The sequence below is a fragment of the Epinephelus moara genome, chromosome 24 (assembly GCF_006386435.1).
Source record: "Epinephelus moara isolate mb chromosome 24, YSFRI_EMoa_1.0, whole genome shotgun sequence".
Classification (NCBI taxonomy): domain Eukaryota; kingdom Metazoa; phylum Chordata; class Actinopteri; order Perciformes; family Serranidae; genus Epinephelus; species Epinephelus moara.
In genome coordinates this window covers 49,496,832-49,512,559 of record NC_065529.1, presented here as the reverse complement: position 1 = coordinate 49,512,559, position 15,728 = coordinate 49,496,832, and the positions used below count along the sequence as shown (strand labels likewise).

Sequence of the window (15,728 nt, the reverse complement as noted above, 5' to 3'; positions counted from 1 at the left end):
GCCCGGGGCCCTCATCAACAATAGTCGGCTCACGCTGATTAAGCATGGTCAATCTGCGTCGGCAACTGTAGAGCTTGTTGGTGAATGAAATCACCCTGATTAGCGGTTCAGCTCAGCACACAGTACAGAAACAGAAGAAACAGAAGTGAGGAAAGTAAACAAAAAGCTAAAGTCAGGAGGGAGTGAACAAAACAAACTTGTTATATAAAGTATGATTATTTTTCTTTATCCATTGAACTCTTTAACAGAAACATTTCCTGATGGTTTGTGTTATTGTTCTCTGGTTCACAGTAAATATGCTCTGTTCTTTCAACACTGGATTGTGTTGTTAATGTGCTAACTGGCTAACTAGTGTCAAGATGGTCTTCCGGTTTCCCTTTTTTAATAACGATTACAGACTATTGCCTCTGACGCAGGCGCAGAACTTACATGCTGGTTGGCTGTTGGTTGAAGTCTTTGTGGTGTGTTCATGTGCAACATTTTGGCCAAGACATAGCTGAGGTGAGGTGACGCATCAGGGGGCTTTTGTTACTGCGAGTTCTCTGAAGCCTTTTTGGTGTGTCTTGGCCTTAAGGCATGACAGCTGAGAAGTCCTTTATACCTCTCATCAGTGGTGGAAAATAGCTGAGAACATTTACTCAAGCATTGCACTTAAGTATAATTTTGGGGTACTTCATTGAAGTACTTACATATTATGCTGCTTGAAACTTCTCCTCAACATCTACACCACATTTCAGAGGGAACTCCGTTAGTAAATGTTCTGGAGCTTTTGATTGAAATGTTTTGAATCTAAACTTTTCAGCCAACATGGCTGATTAATAATTAACATTAATAATCCTCCAGGACTGTAACATGCTCATGTTTAACCCAAACAATGTGTCATGTGACTGCAGTTGGTTCAAATCGAGGTTGAACACGTTCTCACTGCAAACGAACTGCACCAGAGTTCGTTTGTAACCGGACCGAGACCACCTCTTCAAGAAGGTCTTGGTCCAGTTGTTTTGGTGCACACCTGAGTGTGACTGCTGTGTTCACACCTGCACAAACGAACCGCACTGAGGGAGCATACCAACTTGAGTTTGATTGAACTGAACCAAACAGGGCAGGTGTGAAGGCACTTTAAAAGGGTCTATAGCCTTTGCTTGTATTCCCAACATGTTCTCAGTAATGTGTACAGTTTATTATTAAAGAAGTTTCAGCTGAGTCCAGCTGCATTAAGCGCCTGGAGGAAAGCTATTAGTGTCTGTGTTTGTATTCATTGTTCCCATATGTTGTTTTTTCTTTCAGATGATGAGTACAGGCTATTAAAAGGAGTGGCTGTCAAGTCAGGCTAATTTAATTGCCCAGTAAAAGAGCTTTTATGGAGTAGTTCTATGATTTAACCAGCGGTTTTGAATCTCTCTTTATATTCTCCCTCATTTATCTTGTGAACAATAAGAAGTGGATATTTAACAAAGCTGCAGAGGAGCTGTGTAATCTGCATGGTTTTCTCAGTGAAGTAGAAAGCAGCTGCAGTGTTGTAGTACAGTGTAACCATGACTGTGACCTCACTATTTTCTGTTCTATTTAAAAAGGAAACATAACTCGATGTGTTTCTAAAGGTTATGTTTATGTTCTGACAGTTTAAAGGAGATCATGTTCTTATATTGTCTGTCTGCCAGCAGGGTTTCTCTGTGAACACAGAACTTGGCAGACACATTTTGCTGATCTGGATCCTGGATTGCAACCATTAAATAATCACTTGTAAATATTAAACTAAGAGACAAAAACACTTGATTCAGCCTGTGGCTTTAAATGCACCTTAAAAAAACAGAGGTTGACAATAAACTTGAGATAATAACTGAAAATTTGTATGATATGATTATAATCCTGACTCATATTTTCCCTCACCTTCCAGGAGATAAGTACTGGGTGTTTAAGGAGGTGACGGCTGAGCCTGGTTACCCTCACAGCCTGGTGGAGCTGGACAGCTCCCTCCCGAAAGATGGCATCGACACGGCGCTGCGCTGGGAGCCGGTTGGGAAAACCTACTTCTTCAAAGGGGACAAGTACTGGCGCTACAATGAGGAGAAGCGCACAGTGGACCCAGGGTACCCCAAAACCATCACTGTGTGGAAGGGAATACCGGACGCACCGCAGGGAGCCTTCATCAGCAGGGAGGGATGTGAGTATTCAGTTTGGTTTCACTGTCTGTGCATCACCAAACATGAGAAGTGTGTGTTGGAGATATCGGCCGTAGAGATGTCTGCCTTCTCCCCAATATAATGGATCTATATGGTTTAAGACTATCGGTCTTAAAATCCTGAAGGCCAACTTCTCCCAACAGCCATGAAACAGATTTACAGCAACATCATTTCACAAAAGTATTAAATTCAGCTCAGTAATAACTGTCAAAGTTCACACACAAAACAGCTGTTTTTGCTCGTCAACCATTATTAGCTTTGGCACGTTTACGTTACATAGATTAGCGTAGCTGCTGGTGGAGTTTTCCTCCACTCATAGCTTCACAAATTACATGTATTATTTAGATTTATTCTCACTCATCGTTTCGGTTTGCATGAACGTTTTTTCAGCTGAACATTGTCGAATAAGAGCAGCTGTTGGCGTAGTAAGAAGTTAGCGAGATGAGATGTCCGGCTAGGCAGGGATGTTGGACGTCCTGTTCTATCCTGTAACGGCATTGTTTTCATACGGCATGTGCTGTCAGTTGACCTGTATTTTGTCCAAAATCCATAATATTTCCACACTGCTGATTTATTCCCAAGTAAATAACATTATCGTCATCGTCTGCCTGCTGCTGTTTGATGGTGATGCAGGATTTCAAACTAAATGCGAAACCATAAGATGATGATATGGATCATTGTTTTCACTTTGCAAATATGATATTGGATTGTTGATCACTGAATCAATATATCGATCCAGATCAATGGATCGTCACACCCCTACTAACAAAAATCCAAATAATCAGATATCCGTGTCCAGCCCTAAAAACAACTAAATGATGAGGTCACTAATCAACCAGTCAGTCAGTCAGTTAACTGTAGACAGACGGTCAGTCAGCCTCTTTATGATTCATTTTATTCACATTGAATTACTTCTTCTTCAACACGCTGTTTATCCTCCGCAAGCAAAGCCGACAGACTCACACATAGTGCCCATCATCACTTCCACTTGTCGAGTCGTGACCTCATGACCTTGCAGCGGCCTCAGAGGTAGTGTGTGCGTGTGAGAGAGAGATCAGAGGCGGTGACATGGTCGGTTGGGCATGGTGACTTGGTGTTAGATGAGAAGCAGTCCTGCAGGGACTTCGGAGGCAACAGACAAGTGTGTGTGTGTGTGTGTGTGTGTGTGTGTGTGTGTGTGTGTGTGTGTGTGTGTGTGTGTGTGAGTGTGTGTGTGTGTGTCCCCTTTGGCTGGATATCCTTGTTGTCATTCTCTGCCATCTTTAGTTTAGTTCAAATGTAGTTTTAATAACCTCTCTGCTGTGCTGTGGAGGTGTTACTGTACAGAGAGTTACACATTCCAGATTTAAATTAAAAAGTCATTACTGAACACACATTTAAAGCCCCATCGTGCAGGAGTCATGGGGATGTGTTGGCAGAAATGGAGTAGAATATAATAAGTATGTTTTCTTTAGTGTTTAATCACCTAAAAATAAGAATGATTGTGTTTTTGTTACCTCAGAATGGGTGTTTATAGTGTGTCTACACAGGGAGCAGATCTTCATTTGTGGAGATTGCCATGTTGCACTACCATGTTTCCTCAGGAGCCCAGAACGGACATTACAGAACGATTACATTACATTACAGAAAACATCACACTGACCTGCTGATATTTAATTAAATGCTAATATTAGCTAACACGTACATGCACTTATTTTAGCTTTCCATCACATCTGCCTGAGTGTGTGAGACTGTGAGGTTGAATCACTTCATGTTTTCTCCCCCTCCCTCCCTCTGTCTCCCTCTCACATACCATCCCATTTGTCTCCCAGCTACAGTGTCTGTCTCACAGGCATTACATAATATTGCCCTTCAATAAAAACAACCACTGCTGGGACTGAAATACTGTAGCTGCCTGTAACCACCGTGTCACAACAGAAATGTTATTGCCTCTAATGAGATTCTGCGTCACAGGGATCTGCCAGCGCTGACGGAGGGAGCTGAGGACACTGATGGATGTTTTTTAGTTAAAGAGAAAGCTTTTCTTAAAGAGTGAAGGACTGAAGTGTCTCCTCACAGTGAGCCTTTAACAGACTGAGTAAACATGGTGGAGTTCCCTGCTCGCAGTGATATCTCATGTGATTTTGCACTGAACTGGTAATTTTGAATGAATGAATGAATGACCTTATTTTGAACCACCAAACAAAAAAACATAATGAAAAACAACAAGACAAAGACAACAGTGTCTGAAAAGGAGTAGGTAGAAGTAAAACTTGTATGTCTCTACCCCTTTCTTACATTTCTTTTTTTAACTCATACATTATTTCAACAAATTTCAATATTAAAAAAATGTAATTTCAATAAAAGCTTCTAAACCAAAGTCTTCACAACTGGAGATGTTCCAGCAGGAACACGATCTGGAATCAGAAAGAAATTAACATCCATAACCAATATTACATTTCCCTGATGTTAGCATGTAGCTACATGTAGCAGTGTATGTAATGTAAACATGCACAGTAGCGTGCCCGAAGGAGATGGTCATATAAAAATATGTCACAATCTGACGTCTTGAAAGGATAAAAAATCATTGAGTATCCAGAGCTGTATGAGGTTTTTGTGTTTTAATGTATTGATGTTAATATTTACTTTGTCTCGATCACAGAAATCAACCCACTAACTTCCTTTATCTGTTCTCTTTCCTTTATCCCTTCCCACCTCCCATCTTCAGACTACACGTACTTCTACAAGGGGAAGGAGTACTGGAAGTTCGACAACCAGAAACTGACGGTGGAACCCGGCTACCCCAAGTCCATTTTACGTGACTGGATGGGCTGCGACCAGTCTGACATGGAGCACTCCGGCAGCAAGGGTAACCGCGGAGACCGACAGCTGCCCCTTGATGACGTGGACATCATGGCGACTATAAACGATGTCCCGACGACGGTCAACGCCATCGCCGTGGTGATCCCTTGCATTCTGTCGCTGTGCATCCTGGTGCTGGTGTACACGATATTTCAGTTTAAAAACAAAGGCGTGCAGCAGAACACCATGACGCAGCACTACTACAAATACCCAGTTCAGGAGTGGGTATAACAGACTTTCCTTCAAAGAGGTCAAAGTTCATGGATTGAAGGGGGTCAAGCAGTCGTCATACTGTTAGCTAGCTTCCGTTGGCTAATAGCCAAGAACGCTAGTAAAAAAAACTATGGAATGTCAATGCTGAAAGACGCTAATTGTGCTAGCTATTGATAAAAGGGCGGACACTGAAGATGCTCTGCGGGAGTAGATTTGGACGCAGAAGTGTGTGTATGCAAGTGTGTGTGAGAGCAAGATTTGTGCCTGTCTTGTGACACAAGCACGTCAGTGTAAAACAGGTATACTGATACTGATTTGGGCTTTGTGCAAGACATGTGCAAAACAGACTGAGGACAGCGAGAACAAGTCCGCAAAGACTCCAGGAGGATCTGATTGGCTACGGACAGATAACACTCCTGATTTGCCCAAAACCTCCATGGCTAATACTGCGATACTGAACTTTAACTATTTCTTCTGGGACCTACAACACAACTCTCCTTCTCAGTGAAAATAAAAAGAAAGAGGATCTGGAGCAGAAAGAAGATGCTCCATAAAGCCAGACACCACCTCCAAGTTTGTTCTAACAACAACTTGTACACGTGAACTACTTCAACTATCAAGTCAGATGAAATTTAATGAAAAAAAAAAAGAAAAGAAATTGTTTCAAAATATCAAACATGAAGATAAAATGTAGGTATAAAGGCCATAACAAAAAGAAAACCAAGGATCTTTTTGTGGATCTCTGAATTTTATTTATTTATAGTCGTATGAGCTGAAAAACTGTCAAAGAGGACCTTTTTCTCTCTTTTTTCACCACACACACACCACACCACAAGACACATCTTCATCACCATTACAACTTAAAACACCCCTGCTTTGGTTTACACAGCTCGGACTGATTGGTTTTAGCAGGTGTAGAATAGCTGGTCATCAGCGTATAGTGATAGAATGACATTTCAGCAGCCTTATCTCTGTCTCAACAGGCCGAACACATTTGCTTATATTTACCAAACTGCGAACAACCAGGGCTCGTGTGTATCAAACTTACTCAGAGTGAAACTTCATTATAGTATTTAGGGATGTACGATATTGGATTGAACAACTCATTTGACCAATAACTGATACCGATATCGATATATATACACTTTTTTCTCTACCTAATTTTAGTGATCATCAAGTCTCTTCTGTCTTCTGTGGATTTAACATATTTTGCATACATACTCTTATTGTGAGGCCCCACCAACTATGAAATACAATACTTTTCAGTGCATGTAATATTCATTTATTGTGCAAATTAAGAAAAGCATGTTTGACGATTCTTATTTTAAAGCCGATATTGGCTGATTCTGATTACATTTTGATATTATCACACATCCCTAATAATAATAAGAAGAAGACGAAGAAGAATTTTTTAATATAGCTCTTTTCAAGCTTAAGCATAAGAGCCTTCCAGATTGAGAGATTTACAGAATAAAAATTAAAAAAATCAGAAACCCTTTAGTGAAAGGTAAAAGTAAAAAACTGAATTGAACGTTTACTCAAAATCACAAACTACAAAATAAAAGCTGCAGATTTTTTTGGTGATCATGCAAAATATCACTGGTTATGATGAGTTATACATTTGCTAATAAAGTAAAATTAATTGTAGCCCACTTTTCTTATTTTATCTGAATGCTGATTGGATATTTCTAAATATAGCAGTGCTACAAACAACAACAAAATTTTTTATTCATTTTGTGTTTAATCATGTTCCAGTTCTTGGACACACCTTTTCTACCAGCAGCAGAATTCTTGCAGAAAAAAATTATTTAAATTTCAGGCCAATTTCCTTTTAATTCAATTCTGTTTATATATTATATCAGCCTGTTCTCACTCAACACATCAAATACTGCTGTTTTGTCAGTGATGTTGGCGGTATGATACGCACCAGGCAACTATCGTAGTATGAAGAGCAAGAAACTCCAGACTTTTGCCTGGTAGCCCACTGTTCGTTTCCCTGTGAAACAAAAGTCAGCCGAGTTATCTGAATTTGTTTTTCAACAATGTTTTGTGCTAGCATGTGTAGCATGCTATGCTAATGACACTTGTAAAAACTAGGGCTGCCCCTTAATAGTCAACCAGAGAGGTCAATAGTCAAAAAGATTTCATTGGTCGCTTGGTCAAAAAAAAAAAAAAAGTGAAACTCTGTAAGGAGCTGGGCCTTGTCAAAATAAATCCAAACCTATATGACTGGAGCATGTGGGAATTTAATTTGAAAGGACAGACACAGGAAGTGTCCACGCTCAGTGGTCAGACAGGAGTCAGGTTAAAACTTCCTTGAAGCCAAACCATGATGTTTTTTTCCAAACTTAACCACGGAGTTCTGTTGCCTAAACTCAAGGAAGTAAACTTAACATACAAAGTGTTTTACCTACGTTGTAGTTTTACTTTGAAAAATACTATGCATGTAACAAACAGAAACTGAACATTTCCTGTGAAAACTGAAGTTTATTTTGAAAAGCCGGAATGCATGTAAGGAGCATTAAGTAACACGCCATCCCACAACATCCAGAGCAGACGCTGGAGGGTACATAGCATGTCATATTTAGGCGTGTAGGTCCACTGACAGAGCGCTGGTATTTAACGAGTTGTGATGAGAACTTGTTGACTATATATTTATGAAACTCATATTAATTTCACATTAACTGCTGCTTGAGGTATCAAGATGTCCACACAAAAAGAATGAGGCTTTTGAACACATTAAATTATGTTTTTGATTTTTTTTTTCTTTAAGAATAAACACTATGACAGATGTCGGCTTGTCCTGCTCTGCAGATGCACGATTTGTGATTAATGAGTTCAGACTTAAATGTTACACTTTGCTCTAAGTAGGAGTAAGTGTCCTGATAAATGTGCCTGAACGCTCACACTCAGCAAAGAACTTTTTTAATCCTGGATTGGGTCTTAAGTGTAGTTCTTAGAACTTTGATAAATACGAGCCCTGAGCTGAACTAGTTAGTTTGTTAGTCCGTTCTTATCCTCATCTTTGTATTTCTCTCTTTCCACACTCGAGCGCAGCCAGAGGCTCCTCAAGATGCTCAAAAGGGAGGAAATATAAAGAGAAATTAAAAGGACAGGGAGGGTTTGAATACAGGAAGGCAGGGGGGGGGGGGGGGGGGGACAGAGGATATATGTGGGTCTGTATTAGTATGCTGTCTGCGCCGCCGTGACATCGACCGAGCTTAATGAAGTACTTCTGTTCACAAAGCTCTAATAGGGGCTACTCGCCCTCCATATCCCTCGCTTTAATCCGACTGTCCTCCCTCTGTCTTTTCTCACTGTCCTCTTGTAATTCTTCCCGTCCATCTGGCCTCTCCTCTCTCAGTCTGTTCCTCCTCTCCCTCTATTTATAATCTTTCCTTCTTTTACCGTCTCTTTCCGTCAGCGCTGCTCTCCCTCTCATCTTTCTTTACGTCTTTCGATGTTCAGCATCTCAGTTTTTTTCTTCTATCAATGCACCATCTGCTTTCATTATGATTTAATAAGTGCTTTTATTGGTGGTTTGAACTAAGGAGCTTGTAATTCATCTCCAGTTTTGTCAAAAAAGTGCCAAAATTCCGAGTTGTCTTTGGCTCTAATTGCTTGACTTCTGCTTGTCGACACATTTTAAACACACTTTGTGTTGCTTTGTGTGTGCTGAGGAGTATCAGATGTGCTGCGACGTGTTTCAAGTCTCAACTCAAGTTTCAATTTACAACGACCTGTAAAAGGGAACAGTTGAAAAATACATTAGATAAGATCATCTAAAGCCCCGTTTCCTCCGAGCAGTACAGAACAGTTCAGTTCGGTATGCTTTTTTTTCTGTTTCCACTGTGAAAAGTTGTGGATGGTACCGACAGAACCATTCCTTACCGTCCCCATTTTTGGTCCTCCCTCTGTTGGGGTACCTAGCACACAGATCTGGTTCGGAATGGTGCTAGAAACCCTGCAGTCTGATTGGTCAATCGCAGACGGTCACTCTGCGGAGCTTAATTTTGACTTGAATGGCTGAGGTGTCAGGTTTGGTCACTTTTCCCGTCTTTGATGGAAACGATCAAACACTCTTTACAGAAAAAAAATGCATTTTCTGTTCTCATCACATTGGGCCTTTTTAAAAAAAAACATGAACTCACTGCAGTTTACCAACCCAGTCGCCAGGAAAAATGTTGGCTTTGTGCGTTTCTGCAAACCCCTGACACATTAGGTTTACATTTGCACAATGGTGGGTAGAGTACTGAAAATCTGTACTCAAGTAAAAGTACAATCACTCCCATGAAAAATGACTCAAATGAAAGTTAAAAAAAAAAAAGGTGCCTGGTCAGGGCGACCTTGAGGTCACGGCCCAGGTTCAATTCCGACCTGTGGCCCTTTGCTGCGTGTCATCCCCTGTTTCTCTCCCACCTTCCCTGTCCATCCTTAGCTGTACTATCAGTTAAAGACAAAAAGCCCATAAAATAATTTTAGAAAAGTACCTGGTTAATAAATTACTCAAAGCACATGTTACTTTCCATTTTGGTATTTTTTGGGTGTGCAGGCCGATGGAAAATGTTATGTTTTAACCAAAACACACAGGTGGGAGGCAATGATTTCTACTGCTATTATGAAAGTTAAACGTTGAACTCTGCATTATCAGGTTAACTGCTTTCTAAAGCACACCAATTTAAAAGCCCAACAGACCACCAGCTACAAGATAAGTTAATGTCATTATCATAACATTAAAGATGAACGTTATGCATGACAAATTAACATAGCTAACGCTAGGTAGCTGACTATATTTTCACTTACAGTTTGTGCAGCTTACTTCACTGTGATTGCAAATCAGAAGAGTTTTTAAGAGCGAAGGTCTCAGTGTTTTCTGGGAGCCACAGCAGCACTTTTTTAGACTGTGGTATAAAGAGCGTGGCCAGATGTGGTCAGGGATTGTCTCTGAGAGCTGCCTCTTGCTCTGGGTTTTGCTCCGTCATCATCGCATCGTGGTTAAAATACAGCTGGTGCTTCTCTTTCTTCCAGACAGCTGGCAACTCAGCATCTGCAGTAGAGCTTCTCCTCCACTCCCCTACACTTGATCCCCAAATCAGACTCGTCTTTAAGAAGGTATAAAGTGGTAAAGTAACAAGTAGATTAGGGGCTAAAAATTTGCTAGAGTAAGGAAAAGAAATACAGTTTTTAAAAAAGGTACATAAAAATTATTTGTTCCTTTAAAAAAAAAAAAAAAAATTTTTACTTGTGTATTACTTGTAATGTGTTACTACTTACCTCTGTATTTGCACATTTTTATATGGCACATTTATTAAAACTTTGTTTCACTGTGGTTAATGTTTGGTTATGTTTAGGCACAAAAACCACCATGGTTAGGGAAAGACCACATTTTGGCTTAAAATACTAAATTTGGTGGTACAAACATCTAGCCTGCTGAAACCATCCTGATCTCACAAGCTCATATTCTATTTCGCTCAGCAGATCAGTCTGGCCATGCAATCATTAAGGCGCATTCTGGCATTGGTTAAAGCTTACCAGGCCAATCAGAACCATTTATTACTTTGGGGCGGGCACGTCATCAGAATAGGAGGGACAAGGAGTGGAGTGAATGCATTTCGAGAATAGGAGGGACAAGGAGTGGAGTGAATGCATTTCGTAAACAACCAACATTGCTACTGATTCTGAAACTGCGATGGTAAATGTGTTGAACGAACTGGAATGTACATTTTCTTTAAAAGCAGAACAAACGGCTGCACTGAAAGCTTTTACTGAACAAAAGGATGTGTTTGCCGCCCTTCCTACGGGGTTTGGTAAAAGTTTAATTTACCAACTGGCTCCGTTGATCGGGAAGAAGATGACAGCTCATCTCCGCTGCAGCTTGCTGGTCTGTTTACAGTGGCATTGTGCTAGCCTACGTCGCATGTTTCCTTTACTCTGATTGGTTTTCCGTCTTTCCAATTGTGTGAAGGGAAGTCACTTTGAGTGACAGCCGTTGATACCGCCCCTCGGGAAAAGAGGACATGTACACTCCGTGTCCAGACCCATTCGCGTTTTGCAAATTGGGTCTGGCAACGCAAAAAGCAGCCACATCTCAGTAAACAAACAACTTCTTTTCTCGCCAAAAAAATGCAAGGAAAAACAGCAACAGTTTCCACAATCACCCATGGCAGGTGCCCTAAAAAGCTGCTGAAAACACAGCAATGAGTCACAACCAGTTTTGTAGTCTGCACCTTGGCAGGTGTCTCGCCAAACTGACACCCCATCCACCATCCCCTCCACCTCCAGATGACAAGGTCAGCTCGTATACCAGGTCACTTTAGAAACATTGATTTGACACGTATGAAACAGTCCAAGGTAATGTATAGTGCCAACATTTTTTTTCTGGTGACTGAGTTTAACGTTGGTATGTTTTTCAGTATTTTCTGGAAAATTTGGATGTTTTAAACAGCTGCAATTTTGGGATGCCTTCATGTGAAGTTCATGTGTTCAGCTTTGATTAAGAGATTTGTCCAGCTGAACGTGTAGGAGGAGCGATGCACGCTCAAAGACGGTAGATGTGAGTCACCTTATGTAACAATCAACTGACGATCCTCAGCACATCCTCTGAAACAGCAGCACTGCAGTTCTAACTGAGCATGCTTTATTTAAATACACAAGCTGCTCATTTAAATGTCATTAACTCCGATATGACTCATAATGGTTCACTCAGAGGCCAGTCGGTGCCCCAGAGGGGGTTTGGAGTCCCCCATCCATGACCTCCCGCCACAGGCTGGGAATCACTGTGGCAGGGCGGGTTGGGACATCCTGACTGAGTCACTGTTTATTCAGATTGTCGGGATGGTTTTCAGCTGAAGATTTAAATTCTCTCTCTTCTCTTTGGATTGAGATGAGATTATTAACTACTACAAAATCCATATATACATATACATATATATATATATATATATATATATATACGGTATATATATATATATCTCCACACAATAACAATGCAGCAGGGTGCAGTGAGTCTTTGCAAATCGTTCTCAAAGCTACTTTACATTTAGAAGAGCACATAATGTCTGCCTCTGTACATCTCCCTCCCCTGCCCTTGTTCTTGTTCTCATTCGCTCAGCTTTGTACCTTACTCACCGAGCTCCCTGTCCTGCAGTAATTGAATGTGTTCTCGCCGCATATCCGTGCAATTACTTGCTGCTGTCGAGAGCAATTCAGCACACGCAGCATTCAGCACAAATCGATGTCGTTCAATATCCCTACAGCGCTATTTTGACTCGGGCTAAAAAAAACAACAACAAAAAACGCACATTTGTTCCTTGAGGGTGTCCAATAAACACAGAACAAGACATTCTGCTTCTTTTACCTTTAAGCCTATATGAAGCGTAGACACTGTGTCTGCTGGGAGGGTTGTGAGAGTTTGTGGAAACATGAATGTCTGTCTTTAGAAAATTGCCTATTGGACAGAACTTGTCTTTCTCCTTGTGTTTGCTCAGCTCGAGCGTGAAGGTCTGGACGAAAGAAAATGCATTTGATCAAAACTGAAGTGAGTAAAGTTGAAAAGTTGCATTCCAAAAGGAGAATTTTAAACATTTGGGCGATATTAAGGATTACATGCAGGGCTGCAACTAATGGCTATTTTTGTCATTGATAAATCAGGTGATTATTTTCTCAATTAATCGATTCATCATATCCAGCTGCGACAGCGTCTGTCTGTCTGTCTGTGGGCAGCTTTTTGTCAACACAATAATGTCAAAACTGTGCAAGATGCAGTTGAGATCAAAGTGAAGGCCGAGTTTGAAGACGGTGCGGTCCGAGCAAGGGGGCCAAAATTCAGGGAGGAGCTATTGGCCCCCGTCACTTTACACCCATTGCCAACATTCGCTTTAAGGGCTCATTTATTCTCCCTGTACGTTGGAGAATAGATGCGTCAGTTTCAAATGTTGAAAACGTCACTTAGGGTCAAAGGTCACCGTGACCTCACAAAACATATTTTTGGCTATAACTCAAGAATTCACATGCCAGTGATGACAAAAATTCATACAAATGTCTAAGAGGATAAAATGTCATGACTTTTAATATCCAAAAGGTTAAAGGTCAACTTCACTGTGACATCATAATGTTCTGCATAAACACGTCGTATCTCAGGAACAGAAGGGCAGACATTTGCTCAGATACTGAATTGGTGACTCTAATCTTGAAACTGTGCTGATTGTATAGATCTTCTGTGTGTGAAGCATCCATGTTGTCACTGACATGGATGGAGACTCAGAGAAACTTTAATATTTCACGGAGGCAAACAACCACAAGGCGGTAATTCTAGTTTGAAATATTCATCGATGAACTGCTTCTTTCACAGACGACGTCCATCACTTTGGAATGAAACCTTTCAACTGAGATTAATTCACAACTTCAGAGTTATTAACCAGACTGTGTAAAGTGATGGGAAATGAAGCCTCTGTGTTTACGTGCAGTAAAACTAGCGTTGATGTGGAGTTATGTGGGATGATAATGACACTGAGGACTGTAGCCAGTAGTAGTTTAGAAAGGCTCCATTTTTTGGACTGTTTATCTCAATATATCACTGTGTTATGTTTTAATATGTGGATTGTCTTCCTTAATTTTCTGGCGGAAAACACTCTACAGGTCGAGCTGATTATTTTACACTTTTATTGATGAAAATCAGGTTTTCTGCTGTTGTGCACTTCTTAGACGAGACAGGCAAAGAGGTGGGTGGACATTATGGGCTCTTTAGTTGTCAGCTGTGTGGCGTCTCTGCTGGACGCTGGTGCACACACTGTAAATATAGTCGCGCTCCAGGCTCGCTGTGAAGCATTGCTGGTTTGTTACTGCGTGATTTAACATGAGAGATGATGCGAGGGGAGAGCTTTCCCTCAGGGTGGGAAACATTTCACCGAGCTAACGAGGGGTCTCCATTCCACTTCAACATATGTAATAATAATATCATCTAATTCATCTCACTCACTCTCGCCATCATTGTTGTTCTTGGTGCTCATTTATAATGTAAATGACAGAGGTGCAGTTGTTGCTGAAAATAGCTCTCGTACAGGATTACTACTTAACTTCAGTGTTGCTATCAGGTACTGAGTGTTGGTTTTACAGGCAGATTAAACCTCCATTCATCTCCTTATATGTTGCAAGCCGCTGAGTCGCTGCACAGATGCAATCGGGGATTAAGTGCCTTGCTTCGCGGCACTTCAGCAGTCGATGTTGAGGGAGAGAAGAGCACCTCTCACGCAGTTCCTCATGCTGATTTATACAGTGGTTTTTAGAGCAACTTTCTGGTTGGTTGCTTTTTTCTTTTTTTTATGTTTTTTTAGGCTCCTGCCGCCCCGATGTTGCTTTGACAACGAATGACTCCTCTTCTCACATCATCCTCATCGGGTTACAGTGGTTATGTTAAAGGTTGCTGAATGGCCTGCAGTACTTAAGCTTCTTTGCAAATGACGTCATACACCGGTGCGTTGTCCAGATGGAGGGCAGGTAACTGGAGGCAAAGACTACAAACATGGCAGTAATGCCTGTGATTTGTGCTGTTCCAATCGATCAAATTAGGAATGACAAGGGTCGCTTTAAGTCCTGAAAAAAGCATGTAAATGGGGACGTTTTTTAAAAAAAAAATAGTCTCATACCTCTTTTCCACCAATATGGAATTGGTTCCACTCTGGTTACCGCACCTAATTTTGAACCATTCAGAGCATTTAGACCAAAAATGAATTGGTTTGAAACCTAAAAAAGTTGCCTCCCAGCTGAAACCAAAACACGTGACTGGGCGTGTCATGTTCTACAGGTTGGAACGACAGGATGGAGAAGGCAACAATAAACTGAATGAAGTGAGAAATCATTGGGGGGAAAGCGCGTAGCAGTCTCATTGATCGTTGGTTCGTGCCCGTTTTTGGATCAAAACGAATATCTGAGATAACAGAACAGAAGTTTGCAGGTATTCAGAGTGATGCGCCATCTTGCTATTACTGTTTACTTAAGTTGTGCATTGTGCAACGTCCTCAGTTGATGACACATCGTTGATTACTCTGGCTCTGATCAAATCTGGTGGAAACACTGGTTCACTGGATAGTACCAAGGTTCCAAAAGTCCTGAAAGGCACCAGTTCAAGAACCAGAACTGATCTGGTGGAAATAGGGTATGAGACACAGCAGCACATGTGGATGAAAAACCTCTCTGTCTTCAGTCTGGAGGAGCAGAGTTAACTAATCTTAAATGTTAAAGCATGGGGAAAACATGCCGTTACAACGTGTTGTGAGAACTACTCCATGTTTTTAGCCACGACCCTGATTTTTAACAGCGTTTCACCAGACGTCTGGGAACTGTTGACCTAGCAGGTAGAAAAGAGCAGCTAAAGTTGGCTAACGTTAGCAAGTAATGTTAGCCTGACAGCATTTCACCAGACCTCTTGGAACTGTTGACACCTGGTAGGTAGAAAAGATCAGCTAAAGTTAGCCAGTGTTAACAAGCAATGTT

The 15,728-nt window shown here is 41.1% G+C and overlaps 2 protein-coding genes across 4 annotated transcripts in view; one reads left to right on the top strand and one right to left on the bottom strand.

Moving 5' to 3' along the window:
• The window catches only part of mmp24 (matrix metallopeptidase 24), a 109,942-nt gene extending 99,194 nt beyond the window's left edge, over window positions 1-10,748 (top strand). Inside the window, exons 9-10 of the mRNA XM_050037678.1 lie at window positions 1,898-2,164; window positions 4,891-10,748. Coding sequence (XP_049893635.1) covers window positions 1,898-2,164; window positions 4,891-5,255 — 632 coding nt within the window. The 3' untranslated portion in view covers window positions 5,256-10,748. The remainder of the gene's footprint in view (window positions 1-1,897; window positions 2,165-4,890) is intronic.
• LOC126385760 (nuclear factor 7, brain-like) overlaps window positions 1-15,728 on the bottom strand; it is a 410,666-nt gene that overhangs the window by 360,435 nt on the left and 34,503 nt on the right. The gene's annotated exons all lie outside the window — the stretch shown is intronic.